Source organism: Cygnus olor, chromosome Z, assembly GCF_009769625.2.
Source record: "Cygnus olor isolate bCygOlo1 chromosome Z, bCygOlo1.pri.v2, whole genome shotgun sequence".
NCBI classification, from domain to species: Eukaryota; Metazoa; Chordata; class Aves; order Anseriformes; family Anatidae; genus Cygnus; species Cygnus olor.
Genome location: NC_049198.1, coordinates 36,300,412 through 36,319,469, shown reverse-complemented (window position 1 = coordinate 36,319,469; position 19,058 = coordinate 36,300,412). Strand labels below are relative to the sequence as shown.

The 19,058-nt window shown below is 39.1% G+C and overlaps 1 protein-coding gene across 4 annotated transcripts in view; it reads left to right on the top strand.

Annotated features, from left to right (window-relative positions):
- The window catches only part of MLLT3 (MLLT3 super elongation complex subunit), a 142,246-nt gene that overhangs the window by 87,802 nt on the left and 35,386 nt on the right, over positions 1–19,058 (top strand). For all 4 annotated transcript variants that reach the window (XM_040541512.1, XM_040541511.1, XM_040541515.1 and 1 more), the window contains 2 exons: positions 4,518–4,637; positions 16,239–16,847. In XM_040541512.1, coding sequence (XP_040397446.1) covers positions 4,518–4,637; positions 16,239–16,847 — 729 coding nt within the window. The remainder of the gene's footprint in view (positions 1–4,517; positions 4,638–16,238; positions 16,848–19,058) is intronic.

Sequence of the window (19,058 nt, the reverse complement as noted above, 5' to 3'; positions counted from 1 at the left end):
TCTTCCAGCCCAAACTTTTCTGTGATTTTTAAGTTAGCATTAGCATTATTAAAAACAATGATATGGATACAGTTTCTGGTGCAGGAATTCCCTAAACCATAGATTGCTGAGAGGAGGTAGGGGACAGGGAAAGAATAATTCTCCATTATTTGTCCCGTGCTTGTATTTTTTCCCATAACTGTCACTGTTGACAACATCAAAGACATGCTGTGATCTTAGCTTAACCTTTCCTCTGCCTGAATATAGTCAATATTAAGCTAAATCGCTGAAGGAGCAGCAAAACTATAACTGGTTGTTCATGCTTTGAGTGCTGGTGAATTCAGGGTGTTATTGTATTGCTTTTTAAACTGACTCCTTTAAAACTGAGCTCTTGCCTCTGTCATTTCATCTTGCTTCGCTAATACCAGCGCTGTTGTCAGATACTGCTCTGCTAGTACACGTTACCAGTTCATTGGGAACTTGTGGAAGTGGTTGAGGAGTTACTACTTTTGCTTGGTTTTGTCCCTAAATTTATTGTTGCAGACAAGCACCCACCCTGAATGGTCTTGGGTGCCTGGCTTACGCATGGGCTGTAGTATTGTCAGCATACTGGAGTAAACACTTCTGTGCAACTTTAAGCTGGCAGGGAACTTGGCAGTGCAGAAGGGAGGAAGTGAGTAAAAATGTATAGAGAGAGTGGCCTTATTGGAGACCTCTTAGTTTGCTTTTGATGACCTTGCATTCTTGCTGTAGAGTTAATGGCTTGCTTTGATAAACTCATTTCCATTTTCTCCTCTTTTTATGTAGCCTCGACTTAATGTAGCTGTGTACATATACATACACACGCAGACAGACACATGTATAAACAGTATATGCTGTCAGTGTGATAGTGGCAATGTAAAAGTAGGAACTTTCTCTGAAAACTCATTGAAGTATGCTTGCCATGCTGTGCATTTCTGTTTGCAAGAGTTAATCTTTGGCTAATAGGAGAATGAAGGGCAGGTACAGGCTGCAGTAGCTGCTATAGTTCTGTTTGCTGGGCTCTTTCGGGAGTAGTGCTTAAACTGGATATATAGCTGTCTCTTTCCTAAGTTTAGCCAAAAGGGAAATTCATTTCATTTCAAAAAAAAATATTTGTAGGCACGTTTTGTGTTTTGGCAAACAAAACTAACATTTTGCAAGAATTTGAGAGTTTTTAATGTTAACATTAACTTCATTCTTTTGAAGGAAGAGAAGACAAGTTATTTTCCCTGACATAGGGGATTTTAGTCAGGACCAGATCCTACTTCTCACAGAGATCGGTATGGAAGGTAGAGATGTGTATTTTATTGTAGGGGCCAGGAAGTGAATTTTACAGAAGATTTTCCTGGCCTTTTATTGTCCATGTAGTGCTTATCTGGAATGCTGAACTGAGGTTCTGCTTTATTGCATTCATTTTTGATTGCATTAAAGAACATTTTGAATCTACAATTGCTGTTTTTTCATGGAATTTATAGTGAAATAGCAGGTTGAAGGAGTCAATACACTGAATTTTTTGTGGCTCACAGTTTGGAATGTCCAGGTTTTGTCTTCTAAAAAGTGTACAGGATATGTTTTTCTTCGTGTGGAACTAGATTTGCCAAACCTGCCTGACCTCAGATGCTAAAGCTGCTTGTCCAAGCCCTGTAGATTTTTCTTTAGTTATCCTGTGTCTAAATGTATCATCTGGCATACTGAGGCTGTTAATGGTCCAAAAAATTCTCTAATGCTTGTCTAGAAACTGAGTTACCTGAGAAATCCGTATACTTTTTTTTTAATGTCAGCTTTCTAGGAATATCCAGAAGTATTTCTAAACTGAAATGTTTGTGTAATTTGAAAAGAGAATTTATGTAGTTGTTGAATCTCAGTTAATTTTAGTGAGTCAGAATTCTATGCTTCAGGGAGAAAATGGCAGCTTCTGACCCCAGAAGAAAGATTCTTGGCAGAATTTTTTGTTTCTTTGGATTTAATCATCAAGGCAAGGCAGACACTGATCCTCTAGACCGTGTTTCTGCATAACATGCATATGCATCACTCTCTTGCATGAGTGCATGAGCAGAACTACTTTGTGCCAACAAAATACCTGCTTAAACTCCTTAATAATGGGCAACGTTATATCTACTTCTGCTGAAAGATGAATTGGTTTTAATGCAAGTGGTATTTTCTGTGATGAAGTTGATGGGCTTAAAACATTGCATTAAGTTTAATTTAAAGGAGAACAATCTTATTTAATCACCCATTTGATTTTTTTTTGAGTAAATAATGATAGAGACAAATGTATTTTTCTCTATCTGTTATACAGGTTTATGGTATACACAAGTGGCTACAGATTTTCCTTGTCTTTATCACTGACTATTTGTTACTTCTATCTTTCCTTGTATTCAGCTGGGCTGAATTCAGCCAAAACACCTGGTAAATTGAGGTTAGAGAGTATCTGTCAGGCTAAATAAAATCATTTACTGTGATTCACAACAGCTAATCTCTGTGGACTTCACTACAAGATGGATGCCGTTGTGTTCTGTCTCCTTGTGTGCTCTGGCTTAGGAGTCTGAGGAATGGAAAAGAGGAACTGAGGAGTAGTAAATGTGCTATGTGCCCTGCGCGGAATCTTACTTCACAATGTTTATTGAATGCATTAATATATATATATTTTTAAATATATTTTTTAATACATGAACCTCTGGTCAAGGAAAGAGAAAAAAACTAAGTTGTGAAAAAAACTTAGATTGCCCGCATTCTCCTCCTTAGGATTCTATCTGCAGTGTTGGAAAGGTAATGGTCAACTTACAAGCCAAAAAAAGAAAAAATCTTTATTACCCAGACATGTCCCTTACTATTCTCTAGGCTACCACATGATTTTTGAACAATGTTATCTACAGCAAGATTCATGTGCAGCTTTTAATAAATAAATAAATAAATAAATAAATTGAAATTCTGACTTGAAAAAGTTGTAGGTAGTAAATAACAGTCCTTCTTGACTTGAATTGACTGGAGAGAGAAAATATGAAGCATACGAATCTATAGCCTAGATTTACCACTTCTGTACTATCCACAGAGTACAACTCTATGATTGGCTGAACTATCTGCAGCCTCTTGGATATATCTGTTGGTAATTATGAGACTTTAAAATCAAGAAAGGCAGCTAGACCCTTGTCATAGCAAAAATGTTGTTTGCTCATCAGCTATCCAGTTTACTGTACACTAGGTAAAGCAGAAACTTGAAGTTAGAAGTTGAAGCTACAGCTCTGCTGCTTTCATAATAAAACCTAAGGCTGTTTGTACAGTGTATCTTTGTAGTGGGTTAACCCTGGGTCAAGATAAAACTCCAAGCAGCTGCTCAGTTACTCATTCCGTCTCCTCAATAGGCCAGGAGGAAAAGATGGGATATGAAAGCTCATGGGTTGAGAGAAAGAGATTGTGCTGCCCATGTCGATAACTGCTAAGCAGCAGCCTCAATTTAGGGAAAATTGATTTAATTTATTGCTGATGAACGTACATTTGGATAGCGAGAAGTAAAGGTAAACATTACCTTCTCCTTCCTCCCTCCTTCCTGTGCTCGACTTCACTCCTTCATTCTTGACTCCTCTACCTCTTACCATGCCACAAGCAGTACGGGGGGTTCAGTCCACAGCAGTTACCTGCTGCTCCTTGCTCCTCACACTTTTGCCCTGATCCATTGCGGGTCCTGTCAGCAGGCTGCTGTGTTTAAAGAACTGCTCTAGTGCAGGCTCTCCACGTCTTTCAGAGTATATCCATCTGCTCTAGTGTGAAAGTACTCCATGGGCTGTGTGTGGATATCTGCTCTGGCATGGTCCTCTCCATGGGCTGCAGGGAAGTAGTGTTCCAGATGCCAGAGCAGGTTTCTTCCCTTCCTTCTTCTCTGACCTTGCTTATTTGCACTGCAGTTTCTCACACTTTTTTCCCCTTATCTCCTCAGCCTTAAAACTGTTCTCCCAGAGGCAGAACCAGCTTTGCTTTAGGGAATCAGCTGTGTTCTGCTGCGAGGCTGTTGGAGCTCACACAGTCCAGCATGGGGCAGCCCCTGATCTCTCACCGAGGCGAACCCTGCCACCAAAACCTTGCTGCCTGTACCCATTACAGTCTTCAGTTGCATTGCTGTAGTTGAAAGCAAAGGCAGATGCACTTACACATTTCTGTACACAGAAACCTGCAGAACCTTTTGGTGCAGGTGGAATGGACATTCAAAGGTACCAGACATCGCTCAAGACAAAGAAAAGGATGCCAAGAACTCAGTTGCAATGCTGTGTAAGCAGCTGTATTAGAACATGTTTTGCAGTTTTCTGAGGGGCTCGCACTGTACTTACTTGAGAATCAAAAGATTTGATTTGTTCATTGAATAGTGGATGGCCATGGTCTCATCTCCTGTTGAGAAGAAACAAATATATGGTTTGTTGAAAAAATTTTATTCTCATACTAAAATGATTTACTAGTAGCTTAAGCAGGTGAGACTCTCTCTCTGTGGGTAATGTTTGACTTACATGCTTTCCCTCTCACAACAGATCATGGTAATGTCAGATGGCACATCGTTCTCTTCAGGGCAGAGCCTTCATCTCCCCAACCTTCCCAGTAACTCCCTGTCTTTTTCTGAAGTGAAGAAGAAATCATCTCATGGGCCAAAGGTGAGACTTATTTTGATAGAAGATACTTAAAAGTGCTTTCTCTGGGAAGTAACTTCAGAAGAAAAACCTTTCTAGGTATTTTTGCAATTTGTGACATTGTTCAGTGGTGACAACATATTAACATTTCTTCAGTGTGAAGTTACTGTTAGCCACATGCAAATAATGCATAAAACAGATGTTTGTGAGAATAGGTGCTACCTGGAGTATTACTTTTCTGTTTTCTGAACATGCATGGTTGTTTTTCTCCTTTTCCAGAAGGAATTATAATTGCCTATTGTAGCATTAGGAGATTCTGGGCATGAAAGTGTGATCTACAGAAATGTGAAAATATTACAAAATACTGTAATAATTATTTCATTTGTCTAGTATCTTTAAATGAATGTTTTTTGAGGTAACTGTGCGAAGTGAAACCTGGAAGTTGTATTCTTTATAGCATTTTTCATTTTGTTTAAAGTTCAGGGGTTAATTCTTTACTAGGTGTTTCAAATATATTGACAAATCATCAGTCTCTAGGACATCAGATTGAAACCCCAACTTAGGACGTGGCAGAAAGACATATTCCAATGAACCTGTTGAATAATATGTGGGCCTTTCCAAAACAGCAGGGAACTTCAGTATGATGTAATGAATTAATCACGTGAGAGAATGAAGAGCACCTTGTTATTAAATGGGAAAGAAATGCAGCACAATTACTTGATTCGTGAATGAATTAACTTATATGACCTTTTTATGTTCCATTAAATTTTGTTTTGATTTTTTTCATCTTCTCCCAGTTTGAAATATGTTACTTAATCTTGCTGGTGTCTGAGTTTGTGTACTGCAAGAGCAATATCCTTTTTTATCAATAACTTTCATGTTCTGTAGCTATAAAAATACTATCTTCTGGAAAAATGCTAGTTCTACTATCTTGTAAGTTCTTGTAAGAACTGTCAGGTAATGAACTATGGTATGTCTAAGTGTGTCCATTGATAAGAATACATTCTTATCACAACAGAAAGGATACATAGAGGGGAAAAAAAGCTCTTTGACATGCTCCTGCCTACTTTGCGTTGTATTGGAGTGACTCACAATCTGTAATGCAGTTCTTGCAACATTTAAAGAAGATATGGACATGTTGGTTTTGTTTTCCTAGTGAGGAGATGAGGATCAGATTGAAGGTACTTACTCTGGCATTTCAAAATTGGTACTTAATGACTAAGAAGCAGGTAACTGTCCATCTGCTTATTCTAGGACATACCTGCCTATATTTGGACACTGAAGATGAGTTTTTTTGCCACCTTACTGTCAGTAATAGGGGTTTTTGTGAGGCTGGATAGCTCTGTAGAGTTCTGTTTCTGAACCACTGCTTTGGATTCAGGTGTAATGTTGGTTCACCCTTGCATTGCATACCAAAACAGGCATACTGAGGCTTGGCCTGAAATAAGCAACCCAAACACCTGTAGGTGGGCTTCAGGCCGAGTGCAGGAATTATAACAAGTCCTACACTACTGCTTCTGCTAATAATTGTACTCTTTGGTAAGTCTTGAATTTGAAGGTAGTTTATTTCACAAGCAAGTGCTAACTGAGATGTCATTCTCTAAGACCGCCCTATAAAGACAGTGAACTTCTGTTTGGTGTAGAAAACTGGTATGCATGGAAGGTGGTTGGGGTGAAGAGAGTCTTACATGTTTGCTGCACTCTTCCTTGAAAACAAATGTTTGAAATTTTTCATTTCTGCTGAAGCAAACACCTGCAGTGAGTTTGACCCAGTTTTACAGCCAGAAGATGATGCTGGAGGAGTCAGTATGGGTCAGATGTACATCACAACTTAGCATTGTATTCAATATTTGTATCTGTGGCCAGTGTGACTAGGGAAGTGATTGTCCCTCTGTACTTTGCTCTGGTGAGGCTGTACTTTGAATATTGTGTTCAGTTTTGGTCCCCTCACTACAAGAAGGACACCGAGGCCCTGGAACACATCCAGAGAAGGGCCATGAAGCTGGTGAAGGGTCTAGAGAACAAGTCTTACAAGGAGTGGCTGAGGGAACTGGGGTTGTTTAGCCTAGAGAAAAGGAGGCTCAGGGGAGGCATTACCACTCTCTGCAACTGACTCTAAAGAGGTTGTATTGGGGTGGCGGTCGGTCTCTTCTCCAAAGCAACGAGAGATAGGACAAAAGGAAATGGCCTCAAGTTGCGCCAGGGGAGGTTCACGTTGGATATTAGTAAAAATTACTTCACCGAAAGGGTTCTGCAGCATTGGAACAGGTTGCCCACAGAAGTAGTGTCGCCAACACTGAAGGTCTTCAGAAGACATTTAAGTGTTGAACACAGGGACATGGTTTACTGGTAGACTTGGCAGTGCTAGGTTAATGGTTGGACTTAATGATCTTAGAAGACTTTTTTGACCTAGATGATTTTGTGATTCTATAAAATAGGGATATTCAGCAGCAATGCTGTGTATTTGACCTTTTTTTTTTCTATCTGGTATGCTGTTCACTGGAATATTTAATAGTGAGAAGAGATGTAGAAGATAGGTGTCTTGGTAGTTCTGGGTGTAAATATATACTTTATTATGGGTGTCTGTACTCCAGGGTGTCTGGCTCTGATCATTTTGGGGTTTTCCTTCTACAGCAGTAGCCCTTTGATGTGCTTGGTTTGGTTTGGGTTTGTTTTTTGTCTGTGAATACCAAAGTTGAGATCAAGTTTTAACTCTGAATGTGGAAAATCAGAATCTAAGGATGTTTGCTTACTCACTTAGCATCCACAAACTACCACGTGGGCTTTATGGTTAAGGGGAAAATTACAGTTAAGACTGTAAAACCTCTGCAAAGAAGTGGTGTTTGTTGGCTTAGCATTCGCTTATCAAAAAATACAATAGCCTGTGAAATGAGACAACTGACAGTTGGTTTTCTGTTTCATGGTCTTCTGAAATTATATATTAAAAACAGGAATGTATTTCAAAAAATCCGTTTGTTTAATTTAATATGGAGTATATTAGTGAGCCCCAGTAGTGGTATTCTAAAACAAAGCTCTAATTTCAGAGCTGCTGCAGGCTGGCTACTATGTGTACCTGTGCTGATATTAAGTTGTATTACTCTGCCTATTTGTACTGTGTAAATACTTTATACACAGAATGTGGAATAGCTTGATAATTATTGTTGGGATGATTATATCTTTGGGAGAGAGATATATTGTCAGCTTCAATGAAATGAGGTTTACTTTATAAACAAATAAACAAAAGCTCTTATTCCAGTGTCTGACCAGGGAAAAAAAAGTGTTTTGTGCTCCCCTTCACCTTTGGGCTTTGTCTGTCTAACCAGTGAGTTTTCAAATTCTACTTCTGATTCTTATGATGTCACTGGTCATAATAGTTCAGCGGGCAGGACAAGCAAGTCTTCTGAAGTGTGGAAAGCTTTGTAAATCTATGAAAAGAATAACAGAATCATAGATTGGTTTGGGTTGGAAGGGACCTTCAAGATTGTATAGTTGCAGCCGCACTGCCATGGGCAGTGACACCTTTCACCAGACCAGGATAGCAGAACCAGCAGCAGATGAATTCATCTCCAAAGTGCAGCTAGCAGTTGAAAGAATACCGTAGCATTTATGGAAACGCTCAGCTGTGTTGGTGTTTTCCTCCAAATCAAGTAGTGTTTTTAGTCAAATAACAAACACATTTTTATTCAACAGAAATCTGAATTTCTTCATGTAATTGCTTCTAGATACCTTCCTTATCTTTTTCTCTTAAGAGCGGAAGGCGTATTTGAAACTAACTCTATGGCTGCATTCTCAGTAGGTGTAACATATGAAGAAATACCGTGTTGTTCTGTTATTTAAATTACAAATGGAAATAACGCATGTTTTTGGGATCAATAATCCTAAATTTGTGGGCTAATACTGCAATATAGAAGACTGGCAAAGCCATGACAGTACTCAGGTTAATCACTTAACCGAATTAAACAATACCTGCTTCCCCTCCAACTGTTTCATTTGTTAATTAGCTTCCCAATGTCTGTCAGCAATTGGGGATGTTTGAAGTGATTTCCAGAGGATATTGTTTATCCCAATCCATATTCAAGCAAATTGGGAATTATGTGATATGAAGCCACTATCCAGCCCTGCCAGATGTACAGAGTTCAATGCTTCTTTTTTTTGCCCGGTAGTTGCAGAATTGTTTTAATCTGCAGTGTGTTACCTGTTGAGTAGCACAGGTAAGATCTTAGATTTTCTGTGTTGATAAGATCTTAGTTTTTTTCATACTTCCAAAAATATTTATTTTTAAAGGCCTGTTGGTACCATCCTATGAAAGGAGTTTTATTTGTTGAAGTACTGCGTGTACATAGTGTTACTTGGATTAAGAAATGAAAACATCTACTGGTATTTTAGAATTTGTTTAATGCTCTGTATTATTCTTTTGATGTTTGTTATGCAATGTATCAAAGTAACACTCGCTTGGATTGCTTCAACTAATATTTGATGAGTACAGAAATGTAAGCTACAGTATGTAAATATATCACCTGTCAAAAAAACACAATCTCCATTTTGCATATGCAGCCTGAGAAACAGCTGTTCTATTTGTTGCTCTTGATAGAAATATGTCATTTACTTTTATTTCTTGCAACACTTCTTAAGGTGGGGAGGAAAACAAACATTTAAACACCCCGTTAGGTTTTGTAAACAACAAAATGAGTTCAAAGTACATTCTGATTTTCAGTAAGGTCTATGTTGTACATGATCTGAATATTTAACCACATTTCATCCTTGCGAACCTTCCACATTCATCATTATGTTGATATAATTTTACTAGTGAATATATTTGGATTTTTTTTCTGTCTTTCAATTTTTATGTTCCTTGTGATGCTTCCTCTCAGTTCATAGTTGGCTTGTGTTAGGGTCATTGCAGAAAATTAGGAAATGAGTAAAGATCCCTTTTTTTACCTAGAGAATGAATGCAAGCATAAAATCAAGGGCTTGGATGTCTTAATGAGAAAGTAGCTTTCAGACAGCATGGTGTGTATATATGTTGTCATGTCTCTACTAAGATTTCCATGAAAATAAATGTTTCCAAGTTGTAGAAAGAGGAAGGAACCCTGGTTTTAAAATTTAAAAGCCAAGAAAGATCTCCAGTTCCTATTAGCTTTAATACTTCTGCATCCCAGGACCTATTTCACAGTTGTCATCTGTTGGACAGCCACTAAAACGAGTGTGCCCTCATTTCAGGGATCCAAAATATGTCCTAAAGAGACTAATAGGAAACATAAGGACTCGTTTTTTAATGGCATGCATTCCCCTCTCCCTGGCAATGCTTACAGCTCTGGTGTGATAGAACAAGAAAAAAGCATTAATAATAGGTCCAACATAAAATATCGAGCTTTTAAAAAGTATTATAAATTTTTATCTTTTTTAAGATACCAGGTAAGGAGTTTTGACTAGAGTAATACATCTTAAGGAATGATTAATGCTTTTTTATTTTTGTTTTTAATTACTGGCCCTGAAAACAGGGAAGTGCCTTACATTCAGATGTTCAAATGTCATCAGAATGTTGTTTATTTTTGAGGAACATAATGGTTTTCATTTACAACTTTGCATTTCAAAGTAATTTATCTTTCATTAGTGTGGAATGTTAGTACAGTGTATATTAATCTAATAGTTGACTGAGGGAATTTAAAAATTAACCCATTGTTATCTGTATGTTTGTGCCTGGTACGCCTGACCAATAAGCACACAGAGTTGGAATTCACGTGAAAGTCTTTTAATTAACTAATTAAATGAATCTGCAGAATCGGTTGCTTGGTGATCTTTCACAAAGCAAGCACACCTCTGACTTGAAGTACCATTGTTTATACACATATAACTTGTGAAACCTTTCCGCCTTCTAGATGTAGTCTATGAAGACTATGGAGTCTATGAAGACTATGAAGTCTATGGAGACTACATCTAGAGCTACATTTAAGCACTGCCTGCTGGTTTTGCCCAGAAATCCATGGTTCATAAGTGGTATGCTTACCTGGAAGAATTAATGAAATAATGCTGATTACCAAGGGTAATATTAAAATGTCTAAACTTCAAAAGGACATAGGTGGTACTCTGTTGTTCCAACCTATACCCAGCAAGCCTTCTCCAATTCAAGAAGTTACCCCTCTGAAGGAAGACAGTGATCTCACTGGGGTGTAGTTCATTGATGAATCGTCTCATAGGGAGAATAAAGCTGTAGCACTAGAAGTAGCCACAGGACAAAGATTAAGTAAAACAGGTAAAGGTAGTGAACAGGTGGGGGAACTTAGAGCAGTCTTATTAGCTGCACATCATGGTGCCAGCCATATTTACAGACTCATATGCTGTTTAAGGGGGCCACTGAATGGATAGGGCACTGGGCAATCAATGACTGGCAGGTAAACAGAACCTCAGTTTGGCCAACTGATGGTTGGAAACAATTGCTGGAGGTAGAACCAAGAGGGCACTACATATTGGCTGGGTGAACGAACATGATCATCGAAACTTGATGGCTGCCCAGTTTAACCAACAGGTAGGCAGCCTGACTGCAATAAATTAGTGTGTTAAACGATGACCAAGAATGGGATCCCTTACTTGAATAGTTATGTGTTAAATGCTGCCATGCTGGACAAACCGATTTATATTGGGAAGGCATAGCTGAGGATGGCCTGTATCAGTTAAACTGTGAATGAGTTGTGACTGCTTGTTCACAATGTTGTTTATGACTTAACAAAGACCACCTGAGTAAAGCACCTTCCCTGCATATCTGAGATAGGAAAATGTTGTAGCACAGCTGACAGATTGATTATATTTGCCCACTATGACCCTCAGGGGGTAAAAGATACATATTGGTAGGGGTGGAAGTAGTCTCAGGAATTACCATGGCTACAGCTGCTACTGCTGCCACAGGGGAAAATACAGTCCATAGCCTGAAGGAATTGTTTAGTACACTTCCCCTTCCAGAGGAGATTCAAAGTGATAATGGATCACACTTTACAGCCACAGTGTACAAGACTGGGCAAAGGAAGAAGGGATCCAGTGGGCATTTCACACCCCATACTGCCCCCAAGCCAATGGTATTGCTGAGAGAACAAATGGGTTGGTCAAGCGTTTTGCTAAAACTTACGAGTCTGAATGGTATCTACGACTGTCTAATGCCATCTATCAGTTAAATAATAGATAGAGCTGAGATGGTTGACTGAAGATGAAAGCTTTTTGTCCTTCTGCCACAACTGTGCTACCAAAAGCAGTGAAAAAACAGGGGAGCACCCTAGAGTAGCTTCTATGCAGGCTAGCCTGTGCTGGTGAAAATGCCTCAGATTGGAGTATAAATGGTACTGGCTACACCCAAAAATCCCTATGCATGGAAAGCCAGAGATTGCTCAGGAAAGGTGCACTGGATTAGCACCAGATGGATCTCACCATTTTTTTGACCCTTCCAGTTGAATACAACTGAGCATATTTTCCCTGCTTTTGTGTTCACAGAAATCCTGAGTGAACAACATGTGGACAGCTGGAAAATGACAAATCAGCAGTTTGATAACACTATGCTTTACCCTGGCCTTAATGCAATGCCCTTTGGTTTGTAGCCAGAAGGACTCAGAATGGCCATGGTCCCAAGTTTATGTGAAATACACTGGGAGTATGGGACTATGGTCCATCACAGAAAATTTAAACTTGGCCACTGTGGTTATGCATGGGGCTGAAGTGTATTCCAAACATGAGTGGGACTGGGGTAGAGAAAGCTTGCTGCCCCTCCTGAGGGGAATAGCCAGAGAAGAAATTCAAATAAGGTGTAGAATGATCAATGGATCTACATATGAAAAGGTTACAAGAAATAGTGTTCAGGCCCAAGAACAATGAAGGTTTGTGTCACTGAAAAGTGGGATTGTTGATGTAACTGTACTCTAGTAGAACCCACTTTTGTGTCTTTGGCAACAAGGACGAATAGGACTTACATGTAGGTTTATACTCACCGTGGTCAAAGCACAACACCCTTGGGACCATGCACTGCTCAAATACACTGCAAGCACTGGAACACCTCAAAGTAAGGCAGACCTAAATCTCTCTAGTTTTATGTGGAAACAGAATATGCTTAAAGGATGAATGGGGTTGGAGCACCTCTCTTTAGATGGCTAGACTCTATGCCATGCCTGGAGAGAAAGTACAAATTGGCTGCAGGGTAATTAAAGGGTCTACGTATAGGCCTATTGGAATTTTGATTCTACCAAACCAGAAAAGAACAATGTGATGATTGTTGTAAAATAACAATCTAACTTGGATTGCTGGCATAATTTCACCTTTAGCAAACCTATAATTGAGTACATTCATTTCTGATTAATAAACAAAATATAAGGAATACCTGTACAACGGGGTGGCCGTGGATCCATGCTTAAGCTGGCTATAATGGATACACACTTGGAATTTCCCCCACAAATTTCTAAGTTTGTCTGTGGTAGCATTACAAAACAATTTTACCTTTTCTAAATGAAAATGGGTTATAAAAAATGAGGACAAAGGTCAGCAGATTCCACTTCTAGTAGGGAAAAGTGGAGACACCATAATAGGATGCCAAATTGAAAACAGTACTGAATGTGCAATGGCTTCCCAGCTTACTATAGAAGATGCTGGGAGTAAGCTCAAACATGGCTTTGATCACGTACGTGTCTCTCCCCATGGATGTGAATGTTGGTACACTTTAATTATATCTTGCTCAGTGCTCATAATGTGTTCCTGGACTAATTTTGAGACCCATTCCACCATGGCGCTCTAGTTCAAAATTGAAGTTAAACAGCTATTTGTACCAGCTCGGCCTCCTATTGAGCTAACTACTCAGATCTTCCACAAGGGTCCTTACTTAATTGAAAACATGGGACAACAATGAGTTCTCCTTAACCCTAGCTGGTCTCTAAAAAGGGTAGAGCTAGCATTGCACATTGAAATCTCAGAAATCAACTCAAAATCTGCCACCTTTTTGAGAACTGTCCATGCTGGCTGGTTGGCATGGCTATATGGACATTCTCTGAAACAATCTTGATGCATGCCATGAGATACCACTGAGTTATTGGGAAAAGGATTAGGGATATTAAATAGCATAGATGCTAAGGCCCAAGACATCTGTCTGGATACGGAACAAAACATTTATCATTTTGAAATACATCCTGACAAAACTCCAGCAACTGTACTTGCATATGTTGGGAAAGGATGTGTTTTTATGAGAACCTGTTGTGATTCCGTAGTCATAGATAATACTACTGTAGATACAAGTACTCACTCTAATGTTTGTGTTTTTAACTTGGTCAAAATTCTAGGATGTGGTTTTAGTTACTCAGCTCCTGTCATCTCTTAACAATTATTACAATCCAACTGTATGCTAATTCATGACCTGCTGCCTACCCCTGTTGGAACAAATCTCACCTTGTTAGGAAGACTGCTCGCCCTCTTATTGTTTTATTAATACTCACTGTATTGTTTTTCATATTGACAATCTCTCTCTGTTAAACTCTGGATTATGGTGAAATACCTAACTCATCTATGCATTTCCCAAGTAATCAATAATCCTCACTACAAGAACACACATGATGTCCTCAATTGCCTCTGAACATTGTGGAACTTGAGTAGCTAGAGTCACGGGGTGGATTATGTGGAATAATTGCTGGAGGTGACTTATTGAATCTAAATGTATGTACGCATCTTAGGAGAAGGTTCAGCATTGAGGAAAATTCCAGGGTGAGATGTGGCAGATACTCGAGCAATCTGTTCCATGATAGTCCCCTTGGCAACATAACCTGCATCTTTAGGTATTGGTGACACCAGGTAAACTTGGTGTGCTGACTCTGAGATATAGTGCAAAGGGTGGAGTAGAGTGAAGACACCAGGGCCAGGCTGCATGTTATTACTGCAGGAATAGGAAACCAGATGTACTATGGAATGCGTAGATTGTGTGGCCAACCCTGAGTCTAACTGATAACCAAATCATGTCCTCTGGGTGAACTTTGCTCATTATAATCTCATTATAATGCCCAAACACACCTCCATCCCAAAGGCTACCCACCTTCAAGGCGCAACCACCCCTCACTGAGCATGCACTCTGAATTTCTCTGAGCCCGTATCTTTAAAACAAAACCAAGAAAAGTTTATACCAATCACAGTGAAGACACATACGAGTAGAGTCACTCAAGCTCCACCTAAAAGTAACAAAATAGTATAGAAATGGTTCAAGAGAGGAAAATGTAGGGGAAGACAGTATTGCAGACAAGTTGGAAGGACATTTCTGACTTCTGGGATCAGTCGATGGGCTGAATCTCTCTTCCTCCCCCCCCCCCCATAGGGATGCCTGTTGGGTGAGATGCAAACTCTTGGTTATACCGAGTACTTCCCTGGGAAACCTAACATTTGCTATAGAGTTGTTTTATAAGTTAGCACCGGTGTAGTTGGTTGTGTTTGTCATATTCTTGGTATTTGCACATACTTTACAGACAGCGTATTTATTACCGGCAATCCAAAAGAACCTATACTCCTGTTGCTTCAATAAACTGTACCAGTCATTTACTAGACTGAAAGTGTATTGCGCTATTTGTGCATCTGTGATTGTGATAGTTCAGCATATTGAATGCAACTGGACTTACAGTGCCAAACTGGACATCACTCAGAATCTAAGCCCAGCCAACCCCAACCCCTCTGATATCTGAGGACAAGCTAGAATGCAAGGGGGGTTAGATTCTGCCAAACTTCCTTACCCTTTAATGCAACAGCTCCCCACGCGCTTAGCACGCATTAGATCTGCTTTTTACATTAATCCATAGTGCCTGTATTTGACTCTTGGGACAATCCTTTTTCATGTTCACATCTCTTCAGAGACTTGTGGTTGGTTATTTCCTGGAAGTTTGCATGCTGGGTTGATGCTTCTGCCCACTGTTAAGGCCTTCTCTTGTTTCACCTATCATATAGGACCTCTGAGTCATCTCAGCCATCTCAGAAACCTGTCTCATTTACAGCAGTTGAATTTAAAAATGCAATGGAATATTCAACATAGACAGCAGCAATAAATACAAAGAAAAAAAAATGTTTTGTAAAGGCTTTCCATTAATGAACATTGACTGTGAAATGTTGCATGTCAAATCGTGTCCACAATAGCCAGGCTGGACCCACAGTTCTCATTTTTTATGAGAGAGGCTCTGACTAGGGCTGTAGAGGAGATCATGGTCGGGAAATGAAGCTTTGCCTGAAATGTCAGCACTGATCCTGAAGTAATTCTGTAAGCAATGTATGGTACATATATGAATTTGTGATGGTTTTGTTTCTGCTATTTAATAGTCGTTGGTTAACATTTCCTAGACTTTTTGTTTATCTTAAAATGTATCTTAAAGGCGACATCTCATTCTTCAGAAATAAAAACTAACCCTTTGAAATACCAACAAGCAGTGGTAACTGCTCACCTACAACCCCTTTGTAACAGATAAATTGACCAAAGCGATTGTTTCTGTATCTATTCCTGCATAGTCATTTGTAGTTTCTAGTTTTAACCCTGCAGTTCAAAGTTTCTAATATGAATCCCATGTCTATATTGCATTTGTCTTTTGGGCTTTAGTGTTTGTTTTTTGAAGTAAAGTTTTACATTTCCTTTTGCAGGACCCAACTAAGCTTCTGAACACAAATAGCAGTAGCAGCAGTAGTAACAGTTTTTCAAAGCCCCACAAGTTAACAAAGGAGCACAAGGAAAAAACTTCTAAAGACTCGAAAGAACATAAAAGTGCCTTCAAAGAACCTTCCAGGGAACACAACAAATCTTCCAAAGAATCCTCTAAGAAACCCAAAGAAAACAAACCACTAAAAGATGAAAAAATAGTTCCTAAGATGGCTTTCAAGGAACCCAAATCTATGTCCAAGGAGCCAAAATCTGAAAACACCACCATTCTTACCATTACAGGTGGACAGCAGCAAGAAAAGAAGACCCCTACAAAAAGGCCCTCTGTTCTGGACTCTGATGAATCTTCTGCAAAAAAAAGAAAAAAAGGTGTGTCGGAGTCATTATTTAAAAGTTTTTCTAGTGCTCCACCACTAATTTTTACTTGTTCAGCTGACAAAAAACAAACAAAGGATAGATCTCAACTCAAGATGGGGAGAGTGAAAATTGAAAGAGATACACTGGAAAAGAAGACACCTACTTTACCACCATTTGATGATATTGTAGATCCCAATGATTCTGACATGGAAGAGAACTTGTCTTCTAAATCTGAAGTAAGTGGTGTTTTGTTTTTTCATGTGTGTTGAGTGTTTCCTGTCTGTGCGATTGTGCACCATATTGTATTTTCCCCTCCCCTTCTCTTGTCTATTGGCAAATTGTTCAAACTGAAGGATGCTGACTGCTGGCTGCTTAAACTTACGCGTATTCTGTTTCAATTGTATTACCTCTTCAAGTCTACTCCATTTATAAATCTGCCAGCATTATGAATAATGAGCATAGGGGAGGTGGTTATAAATAATTATTACTCTTTTGATCTTGTTCTTTTTAAATTTCATGCTTTCTGTGAGTCTGAGGGAAATTGATTTAAATACTTGTATTTTGCATGCTAAGGCTTTGTGTTCATCTATTGGATAATAGAGTAAATTCAGGAAAGGGCTGCAGTAATGTAGAGCGTTTGTTATCTTTCTGCTGAAAAGGGCAGTTCTCTAAATGATGCCAGTTTTCTGAAGGAGTTCCTAGAATCTTCACTCTGATGAATAGAATCTATCCAAAGATGATAGGCTTACCCAACAGGAAAGTCTTTTTCTTGAAGTTTGATTTTCTGAAAATACTTCTATACCATGCCTGCCCATTTGTTTCAAGCAAAATATTCTTTTGATGATTAGGATTTAAATCATTCTCCTAATAGGCTTCCAGGATCATCTTTCATAGGCAGATGAGTAGAGAAGGGAAGACGTAGGAAGAGAAGGCTTATTTGGTGCCTTCATTTGTGCTTATGGCTAGAAGTAGTCAGCAGGATAGAGAGAAAGTCTTCCCAAACATGCTCATTCATCTATTTTTTCATTTTTCTGCTGTTTGTGTGCCTCCATTACTGCCATCCAATTCATTGTCCTGCTTGCACTCTCTGGAACAGGCAAAAAATACCTGCTTTCACGAGGTATCAACATTAGGGTTTTATGTCACAGAAACTTATGCTAGAGGGAGAAAGTCCTTATTTTATTTCTAAATTGGCCTTTTAATGAGTGGCCCGCTAGCATATGCAACAGCAGTGCAATTTCAGTGGTATGTAAAGTGACAGGCTCCTTTCTATAGCACAGCTCTGGTGAAGCTGTGGTTATGAAGTTGCCTTTAAACCTGAAAATTTTCATACATAACAGCCTTGGTGTGAATTGTATTTTAATGTCTTTGCTGCTGAAGAAGCTGAATCTTCCGTTTTAAAGTTACGGCAGTACCCTACAACTCAGTACCTATTCTCAGTGTAGCTAGCCAATTAGCACAGAGTTTGATTTCAGACTTCCTATTCATTGAAATACATGCTGTGTAAATGCATATACATTTCTACTGGAGCATTAGTTCTCCATTTTATTGTTTTTGTCAGGGATAGAGTTAATTTTCTTTCTAGTAGCTGGTATGGTGCTGTGTTTCAGATTTAGGATGGGAATAATGCCGATACCAATGTTTTAGTTATTGCAGAGTAGGAGTTTTGTACTTTTTGTGCTGCCCTGCCAGCAAGGACACTGGGGGTACACAAGGAGCTGTGAGGGGACAGAACCAGAACAGCTGGCCCAAACTGGTCTAAGGGATATTCCACACCATACAATGCTATCTTCAACTATAAAACTGGGGGGCTGCTGCTTGGACGGGGGTCGGGGCATCGGTCAGTGTGTGGTGAGCAATTGCATTCTGCATCACTTGCTTTGTATGTTCTATTATTATTATTATTATTATCTTCATTATCATTATTATTATTTTCCCTTCCTTTTCTGTCATATTAAACTGTCTTTCATCTCAACCCATGAGTTTTTACCTTTTTTTTTTTTAAGATTCTCTCCCATGTCCCACTGTGAGTGTATGCGTTAGAGTGAGTGAGTGAATGGCTGTGTCATGCTTATCTGGCTGCTGGGTTTAAACCACATCAAAAACAGTTGTGAGGAAAGGGGAGAGATCTTCATTTTGGGGACTTTGGAGGATCCTTGCCTTAGCAAATATCTGTTGCTTCTGAATTTTGCTCATTAACTCATTTTTATAGTATATCAGAAACCAGTTAAGAAATGGGACATGAGTAAGCAGTGCTGGCATTGTTTCTGGATTTTTTTTTAACAAATCACATAGAAGTTCGGATGAACTTGTCTTGCTTCTGTTGATTGTATTCACCACAGGCTAAAACATCTTGTAAAAGTAAGTTTCTTTCTCTTGCTGGTCAGACCTGAGGGCTGAGAGCTATGGGTAGTCCAGGTTCAGTTCAAGTCACTTTTTAAGAGCCA